The sequence below is a fragment of the Vulpes vulpes genome, chromosome 1 (assembly GCF_048418805.1).
Source record: "Vulpes vulpes isolate BD-2025 chromosome 1, VulVul3, whole genome shotgun sequence".
In the NCBI taxonomy this organism is placed as follows: Eukaryota; Metazoa; Chordata; class Mammalia; order Carnivora; family Canidae; genus Vulpes; species Vulpes vulpes.
The window spans coordinates 80,067,698-80,077,538 of NC_132780.1; the positions used below are offsets into that span (position 1 = coordinate 80,067,698).

A 9,841-nucleotide genomic window follows, 5' to 3' on the forward strand; every position below is an offset into this window, starting at 1 on the left:
AAGAGGCATCAGGTGGAAATGAAAATGAACACTGACAAGCAGCTCCTTCTTGCTCAGAAAAGATAATCACATTGAATTCAACATCTATTTTTCCTGAATAGCACATTCCATTTAGAAAAGCTTCTACTCTCAGCACACTTGTTTTTAATACAGTAGACTAAAGGGATGAAATTATGTAGGAGAAATATTTCCCTTTGTTTTTTCTTGAAAATGTGTGGTGGGAGTCCTACTCTCCCAACATCATCTCAAACTCTCCCTCCCATACAGGCTCCAACCTTGGTCAACCTATGCTGTCACGTTGGCCTGAAACACATCTCCCTGGCCCTCTATTGACTCCTACATCCTGTACGCCTTCCTTAAGGCAATGATAGCCACACCAGGCACATCAGAATACCTGATGAGCAGTAAGTCCATTGCCTGGGATTCTGATTCAATGCACCTAGGATGGGGTCTTTGAAAAGCTCCCAGGTGATTCAACTGTACAGTCAGATTTGCAACGTCTGCACATAACAAAAGATCAGCCAATGTGGGCAGCGCGGGTGGCTCAGCGGTTTAGCACCACCTTCAGCCCAGGGTGTGATCCCAGAGTCCCAGGATGGAGTTGCAGGATCAAGTCCCACATCAGGGTCCCTGCATGGAGCCTGCATGAAGCCTGCTTTTCCCTCTGCCTGTGTCTTTGCCCGTGTGTGTGTCTCTCATGAATAAATAAATAAAAATCTTAAAAAAAAAAAAAAAGATCAGCCAATGAGTTGCAATCATCTCCCCTTCTTAAATTTTGGCTTATCTATTTTACAAATCAAACATAAAATTGGTATTTTGCTAAAATGGGGAGTAAAGCAGGGCAGAATGAAACCACAGGGTTCCCTCCTTTTTTAAAAGATCACAGACAAGCTGCATGGAAGACAGAAACCTTTAAACTTACATGAATACTTGTCTTAAGAGAAGCCTAACATGGTCTGGGAAAGATCTTTTAGTTTCTGTGCTTTGGAGCATCTACTTTTTTTTCTGGGAAAGGACATTTATTCCAGTTAACAGAGGCAGGCTGTAGTTTGTCATGAGAAGAAGAACAGAACCCAAGGGAAGGCCTTCAGCCTATTGTTTCCCAGGAGTGGAATTCTGCTGCCCCCAGTCCCAGGCCCAGGTTCCAAAATTTCATGGATCAGAAGTAGGAAGAAATTTCTGGCAACTGGACGATTTTAGACTGCTCCCAGAGGAAAAATTTAAAAATTGTTTGCTAAAGAAGTAGGTCCCTGTCCAAGCAAATAAAATTAAGACCATTTATGAATTTGGGAAGGAATGAGTAAATACGAGTAGTACCTGAGCCACCTTTTTACTCTTAAGCTCGCTTCTTCACCAGCCAGCGGGGTGAATGCTTGGGGGATGAGGAGGTAATAGGAGGTTTTTACTTTTACCATACTCTACAAATCAAAGTTCTCAACCATTAACATTTTTATAAAAATAAAATATTAAGGGCACCCCGCTGGCTCAGTCCAGAGAGGGTATGACTCTTGATCTTGGGGTTGTAAGTTTGAGTCCCACCTTGGGCATAGAGATTACTTAATAAAAGAAATAAAAATAAACACTAAATCCTGTTATGTAACGCTTTTATTTATTTTTTAAGATTTTATTTATCTATTCATGAGAGACACAGAGAGAGAGAGAGGCAGAGACACAGGCAGGGAGAAGCAGGCTCCATGCAGGGAGTCCGACTTGGAACTTGATCCCGGGTCTCCAGAATAAGGCCCTGGGCTGAAGGCGGCGCTAAACTGCTGAGCCACCCAGGCTGCCCTGTAATGCTTTTAAATAAAAATTATTACAAGAAGGACTTTTGATCTTATGAAGACTTTGTGATTCAAGAAAGTCAGATTATATGTTTAAATAAATTATTCAAGATAAGAAATATGAAAGTATGTATCACTGAAATTATTATAGATTAACATCTTCCCCTTAATCCTTTTATTAGATGTACAAAACAAGAGGATGATCATACAAAACCCTACCCTGAGAGTCTCTAATAAGGTGCTAATTTGCAAGAAAATCATCTAAAATCTAAACAGGCAAGTCCATTATAATTAGATTTTGAAAATTTTAAAGAAGTTTACATTTATAATATACAGTGCCTCTCTCTTCCAAACACAGCTTTTTTTCATATTTTTCCATTATTTGAAAATGAAACATTCTATATTATAATTTTTTTCAGGTTATAAGAGAACAAAGAATTGTGTTCAAGGATATTTAGTTTGGCTTTTTTCATGAGATAAAAGTACTGATATCTTTTTCTCACTGCTATAAATTCTAGTTTCTCACTTCATGAATGGACTATAGCATATAGAACTATAGAGGACAGGATAAGCACCATGTAGCTTGACTTTCCTTTCAGTGGTATTCTATAAGACTGAATGTGTTAAAGCTGATGGAGAAAAAGAAATAATTTCATAATGTCTTTTTAAAGCAAAACATGTTATTTCTGTGTTTTGTTTTTTTTTAAGATTTTATTTAAGAGAGAGAGAGAAAGCATGAGCAGGGAGAGGGGCAGAGGGAGAAGGAGACTCCCCGTTGAGCAGGGAACCCTATGTGGAGCTCCATCCCAGGACCCTGAGATCATGACCTGAGCCAAAGGCAGACGCTTAACCAACCAAGCCACCAAGTATCCCTGTTTTATTAATTATCCTATAAAATACCAAATTAGAATAATCTTTATTCTAATTGCTTTCAAGTGATCAAAGCAGACATTAGCAGACCTAAAGTAGACTCAAAAGGATGCATGTTTGAGGCCTGTTCATTATAGAAGTATTTCGAATGGAAATCTTCACTGATTTCACACATCCACTAACCTACGGGGATAACCTATAACGGATTAAAGGGGTGGCACTGCAATCTATGTCTCCTAAACGATCATTCTCCTACCACATCTCCAATTTTTGGACTGCGTTCTACTCACAAAGCAGCACCTCTTGTAATCTGGGGGAAATCCACAGGAACACAGGTAGCCACACACACACACACACACACACACACACACACTACACCACTGTTAACAAACATTTAATTCTCTCCTAATCGTCCTAAATTCTGGCCCTTTTATTATAAAACCGGTGACATAATCACACTAAGGTCATTGTCGTTCTCCATTCCATTCTGTAAACAGAAGACAAGTGGGACAAAGTATCCTACCTCAGCCTGGGAAGAAATATGAATTGCAGCTGGCCAATTCAGTTGTCTGTTTTAGTGCATAAAGAGCAAACATATCCTTAAATCTACCTATCAGATGATTTCTATTTGTGTACAGCTTTATGTTTTGGTGATTCATAGCTCTTGTAACCAAACAGAACCATAGGGAGGGCGCCAAGGTGGCTCAGTCAGTTAAGTGTCTGCCTTCGGCTCAGGTCATGATCCCAGGGCTGGAATCAAGCCCCTTCTTGGGCTCCCTGCTCAGTGGGGAGTCTGCTTCTCCCTCCCTCTCTGCCTGCAGCTCCCCCTACTTTTGCGCATGCTTTCTCTCTCTGGCAAACAAATAAAATCTTTTAAAAATCTAAGAATTTTAATGGAACCATAGCCAGAAGGACATAGAATAATAGTCCCCATGGGCCTCATGGTTGCAACTGACCACTGCTCCATTTTCAGCTCTGAAGTCACTGATTGAGCAGAAAATACAACAAAAATAATTCACAGAATTATGATTGTCCAGACTGAACTTACAACTTGGCTCAAGAAATCAAGATTTGCCAGAGACTAAGTAAATTTGTTCCACCCTATATTGCTATATTGACATCTAAGTGAAAATATTCTTTCAAACTTTTAAAAACAAGTGATTGGGGAACAGGAGCCTCTATTTGCTACTTGCATTTAGTGTTTTAGACAGTAGTCTTATATTTCCACCCCTGCAGTGGCCAAAATGGCCAAGTCTCAAAATTAAACCTAGCAAATAACTGATCACACCATCACCGCCCCAGAATTTACACATATAAGACTGTAAAAAATTGACTGTAAGATAAGACTCCTTCCATTCTATTGAAATACACCAAGGATAGAATCTCAGGGTTGCTCAGTGGTTTTAGCGCCTGCCTCCAGCCCAGGGAGTGATCCTGGAGTCCCAGGATCCAGTCCCAGGATCGAGTCCCGCATCAGGCTCCCAGCATGGAACCTGCTTCTCCCTCTGCCTGTGTCTCTGCCTTTCTCTCTCTCTCTCTATGTCTATCATGAATAAATAAAATCTTTAATAAATAAATAAATAATAAATAAATAAATAAATAAAAAGAAATACACCAGATAAACCCAAGACATGTACCTCAGTGTGCCTGAATGTTAGGCTTCAATAATCAAGGTTTTTTACACTCCATCTGATCTGATAGAAATGATATTCAATTAGTGTAACATCTTTTGAGGGCTGAGTACTTAGTAAATGACAGATAACTACAATTTACAAAAAAAAAAAAAGTAAACTGGATTACTAACTAGGCAGCAGGCAACTGATATAAATACTATTACATAGGGGGAAAAAATCTGTTAATAGCCTTTAGTTAATGATCAGCACTCTACCAGGAAAGGGGAGGTTGTATTAGTCTAAACCCCCAAATGTCCACACACCCAATCAAGATAGCTCAAGATGCGATTCATATCTAATTCAAAGGTTGTCTTTTCTTTTTTTTCTTTAATTTGAGAAAGAGAGCGTGAGAGAAAGAGCACAAGTAGAGCAGACGGGAGAGTTAGACAGAGAAACATACTCCCTGCTGGTCCAACAGGGGCTGGATCCCAGGATGACAACCTGAGGGATCATGACCTGAGCCTAAGGGAGACGCTTAACCAACTGAGCCATCCAGGTACCTAATTCAGGACTAATTTAATGTATTTCAGGACTCACTTGAGCCACTTGCATTTATAATATTTTGTCTATTTGAGATTAAAGACAATTCGAAATTGCAATGCTAACAAGCCACTTTATTTCTGGAAAAGTAGAAAACCAAAGACCCTGAATCAGCATTTTTTGCCAAAATATTTCCTCAGTCTATTAATAACAGGGCCTATTTGGCCTATCTGATACATGACGCAGAGCACAATAAGGCCACAGTCAAAGGTTAAATTGTAGAAAAAGGAGATGGCCCAAGGTATTTCCAACTTGACAACATCCAATCAAAACCAGAGAGCTAGTATTGTCTTCCACGCCTGGAAGCATGACACACATGGGGGAACACTTGGGCAAACGCATGGGGGTGGGGGGGTCCATGCTCTTGTGGAGCATCCAGAGCCAGATGAACACTAACCCCACAAATGTAGAAACTGCTAGGATGGGTCAGGGGTACTACAGGAGCCTGGAAAGGCAGATGGGATTACTCAGGGGTCAGCAACTGAAGTTTCACAGGGCCAAGAGGGGAGGCAAGAGCTATGTGCTGAGTCATTCTTAATTAGGGAGTTCTTTTCAAAAGGACTTTTGAAAACCTGTGTAATAAATTTTGCTAGTTGAAATGAAAAACGACACCATTTTCCAAGGATACATGTAAGTGTATTGATTTGTCTCCAAATTGATAACTGGGCAGTGTGCCAGAGAGTTCAATGATAGTCTAGATGTTATTTAAGTAGTTTTTTTTTTTTTCCAAGGAGGTTGCTTGGCTGCTTCAAGATGGTGACTAGGAAAGAGGGAGGGTGAGGTTATGGCAGAAGGACAAAAAGAACGGAAGGAATATTTTTAAATGAACAAAGTCAAGTTTCCAGGAAAGGGATTAAGTATCCTATTTCAGCATGAACTGTTAAGAAGACCTGAAAGTAGTAAAAACCAAGAAAAAAAAAAATGTCTCCAATTGCAAGCTTTTAGCAATTACACGTTAAAACTACGTTCACTACCAGATTCTAAAATACTGGTTATGTGGCCATTTTGGCAGTAGTTGGCATCAAAAGGTGATGTACAGTAGGTATTAAAATGTGACTTAGACCTCAACGGGCTAGCACCTTATTTATGCCCAAAGCTTTGGCATGTCTTAGAAAATTAGATATTCCAGCAGTTTTTACTTGGTAGTATCTATAGCTCTAGGGACCATGGGTTTTACAAGTAGTTATAAATTAAAGACTAGAAGTAATCTAATTAAGAGCCCAAACTAGACTAGGGCAGCTAAAAGAGGTCACGGCAATGAGGTCACAGTTCTGTGAAATTTACCTAGATTGTAAGGGGGGAGGGGTGTTTTTCACACTGTAAACACCTACAAGTCCTCACATTTTGTATCCTCAGATACAACACAGGTTGTAAACCCGTGTAAAAAAAAAAAAAAATCAATATGTAAGTTATCCACCATCTTCCCAACCCATGTAAAACATAGATTCTTTTTTTTTTTTTTTAAATATATGAGCATAAGTTATCCACCATCTTCCTATCAGGATATCGCAAAACAGGTTAGGTGACGCCTTGCTAGCGAACACACTTGCTGGAAAATAGATCTAAAATGCAACGATCCAAACAAGTCACAGTCTTGGCGGCTGTAGTGGCCAAGAAGAAATATTTCAGCTTTGAAGACAGAAGACTATAAAATACACAATTTCTAGGAGGCTCAGCACTGCGTCCAGAGTCAGGGGGCCAGGAGTGCCCGCGGACGCCTCTGACCGCATCCCTGGACGACCCGCGGCGACTCCCCCGGAGTGTTCGTGCACTGGAGCCCCCGGGCCGCGAACGGAGGAGGAGGAGGACCCCGCCTCGCCTACGCAGCCTGTCACCCCTTTAGGAAGGGCAGCGTCGGCCCAGGTTTTCTTTGGCTCCGAGCGAGCTACACCGCAGGCTTTCTTGCACCAGGAAGGCGGTGCCGCCGCAGGACCGGGTACCAAACCCGGTGGCCCCGGGCCCCGCCGCTGCCGGCACCGCACGCGGCCGGGCACCCACGGGGCTGGCTCGCCACGCTGCGCCGCGGGTCCCGGCCCAACAGCTGACTTTCCGCCGCCCGGAGAAAGAGGGGCGGGGAGGGGCGGCGGGGGCGCGCGGGACCCTCGGCGCGCGGGTCCCTAACCGCCCCCCCACCCCGCCCGGATTCCCCCGCGCAGCCCGCGAGTCTCGGGCTGGGTCGCCCCCACCGGAAGAGTGCGGAGAAAGGCAGGGCGAGCGGGGGGCGGGGGGCGGGTTTTATTACTGCGGATGGCGCAGTCGCCTCCCCCCGAGACCCGCGACAAAGATGCAAGCCCGCCGCGCCCGCCGCCGCTCCGGTCCCGCCCCGGCGCGTGAGACCCTGGAGAGCTGGGAACAGGGGTACGTGCTCCCGAGTTTGCAGATGGGCTGGACGCGCCGGGAAGTTCCCGCCGGCTGACACGGGGGGGCTCACGCCGCCCCCCGCCCAACCCCCGCCCCCGGGGCAGGTGGCCCGGCGCGCGCGTACCTTGGTGGCGGGGTCCGCGGCGGCGATGGCGGGGTCCCCCGGCTCGCCGGGAGCCGCCTCCGCCGCGAGGCCGCCGCCGCCGGGCTGGGGCTCGGCCGGCGTGGTGCTCCCCGCCTCCGGCTGCTCGGGGCTGCGCTGCTCCGTGGAGCTCCCGGCCCCCATGGCTCCGCGGCGGCTCCCCCGCGCCCAGGCGCCCGGCTGCGGCTGCGGCTGCGGCTGCGGCTGCGGCTGCGGCTTCCCGCGGGTCCAGGGACGCGGAGAGGAGCAGAAGCCGCGCGCCCGCGAGGTCCCGGGAGCGCCTTCCTCTCCCGCCGTCCTCCTCCGAACGCGCCCAGACTGCGAATGAACGAGACGCGCTCGCGGCAAACTCCTTAAAAGAAAAAAAAAAAAAAAAAAAAAAAGCCACCTCTTTGCCTCCTCCTCCTCCTCCCCCTTGTTTTTCCCTCGCTTCATCACATGAGCGCAGCCCCAGACACGCCTTGCAGCAGCATCTCCCCCCGGGCCGTGGGACCCGCGGCGCACCCGAGCCTCCGCCGGGGTCCCGCGGGCCCTCCCGGTCCCCGCACGGCGACACCAGCTGGGGGGACGCCCAGGCTTGCGGAGGGGCAGGGGAGGCCAGAAGGCCCCCAGGGGAGATTGGATTTGCTGAGGTTTATTAAATGATTGATAACCAGGGCAGAGCTGCGGCGGCAGCGCGCTTTCCAGTCGCCCCCAGGCGGACCCCAAGCCCCCGCGGCTCTCCTTGGGGCTGTGGGATCGTCGGCTGGTCCCAGCCTCCCCCTCACTAGCCCGGAGACAGGCCAAGGCTCCCCGGCTTCTCCGACCATATTAGGACACCTCACGTGGCAGGAGCAGGGAACCGAGAGGTTAACGCATCAGGCCACGGATGAGGTGGGCCCGGCGCTCGCCTATCATCCGGAACCGGTGATGTCAGGCGATGCCATCAGCGACACCGGCTGCCCTCCTTCCCCGGGGAGTTCGGGCAAGTGAGGCTGCGACTGGACATGGCCCGGTCCCCCTCGGAGGGCGTGATGCTGGACGCCCGGGCCCTTCTCGCGGCCAGGCGGAGACACGATGACACAGATCGGGCCATTTGTCAGTCGTTCTCCACGGATAAAGGCTTTAAAGAGTATCAGCCCGGTTGGCTTGCGCTCTCGTCCTTCGTACTCGTGAATATAGTAGGAACAGATAGAGAACGCAGCCGACACCTATTTGAACGGAATCACATTTTTAGCTGGATTGCTTGGCACTTAAGCACGAAGGTGCTAGGACTCAAAAATTATCCCCAGTTTTAAGTGACAACTAAGTGCCTTAGTTTTCTCAAACAGTTGGAAGAATGAAGAACCTCAGAATAGCCACACGAGATGCCATATAAATATCCCATACTCAGATTTTGTACAGGTTAGTAGAGAATTGATGGCAGCCAGCAGTGAGTTCGGCGGTAGAATATTCTGTGCCTAATTAATTGTGGCATGTAGTATAACGGCATATGGTGATCCAGCATAAAATTTTTCTAAACATATCATTTTTAGTTGAAGAAGTACATAAGGGCCACCTGCTCCGGAATATATCGCTTCTTAAGCAATATATTTGCAAAATGGTTGGTCTTCATGATTTTTAAGCATTTCATCCATTTCAACTTAAATTCTTATTACTTAGGAAACATTCCAGTACTTACTATGTTCTAGGCACTGTTCAAAGCACCTTGCATATCTAGTCATATTTAATCCTTACAACAACTCTGGGAGATAGATCCTATTATTCTCATTTTACCAATGGAATGGAGGCAAGTAGGCCTCCATTAGAGAGAAGTAGAGAAATTACATCAGGTGCTCAAGATTTCACAGCCGGTAGGCAAAAAGGACAGGATTCATCCCACACTGAGCTTGAGTACAACACTTCACTCCCCTTCTGTAGGAAGCTTCCAGTGTGTTCTCTCTTCTCAGGGTTATCTGTGAAAAGCGGCATTTAAGGCCTCACCTAAGATACAAAGGGCTAAACCTCCTATTAAAGCCTATTGAGAATGATTAACGTCAGCACATATGAAAATGTATCAGTACGTAGTACAAACACTATCAAAATGTCCCATTCTGTGAGATTATACTTATTCAGTTCTTGGGAAATTCTTAACAAAGCTTTTCACATAGAGCTTTCAAATTTTCAGAGGCTCTAGTTACAAGGACGTAGGTTTCAAGCCAACAGTATACACCGCACAAGCTGAGGAAGACATCACCAGTGTCTGCCTAGATTAGCAATTGCTTGCTTTGGGTTTATTTTTCAGGCCATGAAAATGCTCATATTCTGATTTTTTAAAAGCAAAATCTTATTTTCTTTAAAGATTTTATTTTTAAGTAATCTCCACACCCAATGTGGGGCTCGAACTCACAAACCTGACATCAAGAGTCACATGCTCCACCAACTGAGCCAGCCAGGAGCCCAGGCAAAACCTTATTTTAAGAAGAAATACACACATTCTAGTACTCCCTAGTCTG

At 46.0% G+C, this 9,841-nt stretch overlaps 1 protein-coding gene across 1 annotated transcript in view; it reads right to left on the reverse strand.

The window, feature by feature from the left end:
• The window catches only part of AKAP12 (A-kinase anchoring protein 12), a 95,712-nt gene extending 87,999 nt beyond the window's left edge, over positions 1-7,713 (reverse strand). The window contains exon 1 of the mRNA XM_072767878.1: positions 7,350-7,713. Coding sequence (XP_072623979.1) covers positions 7,350-7,511 — 162 coding nt within the window. The 5' untranslated portion in view covers positions 7,512-7,713. The remainder of the gene's footprint in view (positions 1-7,349) is intronic.
• Positions 7,714-9,841: the final 2,128 nt, after the last annotated feature.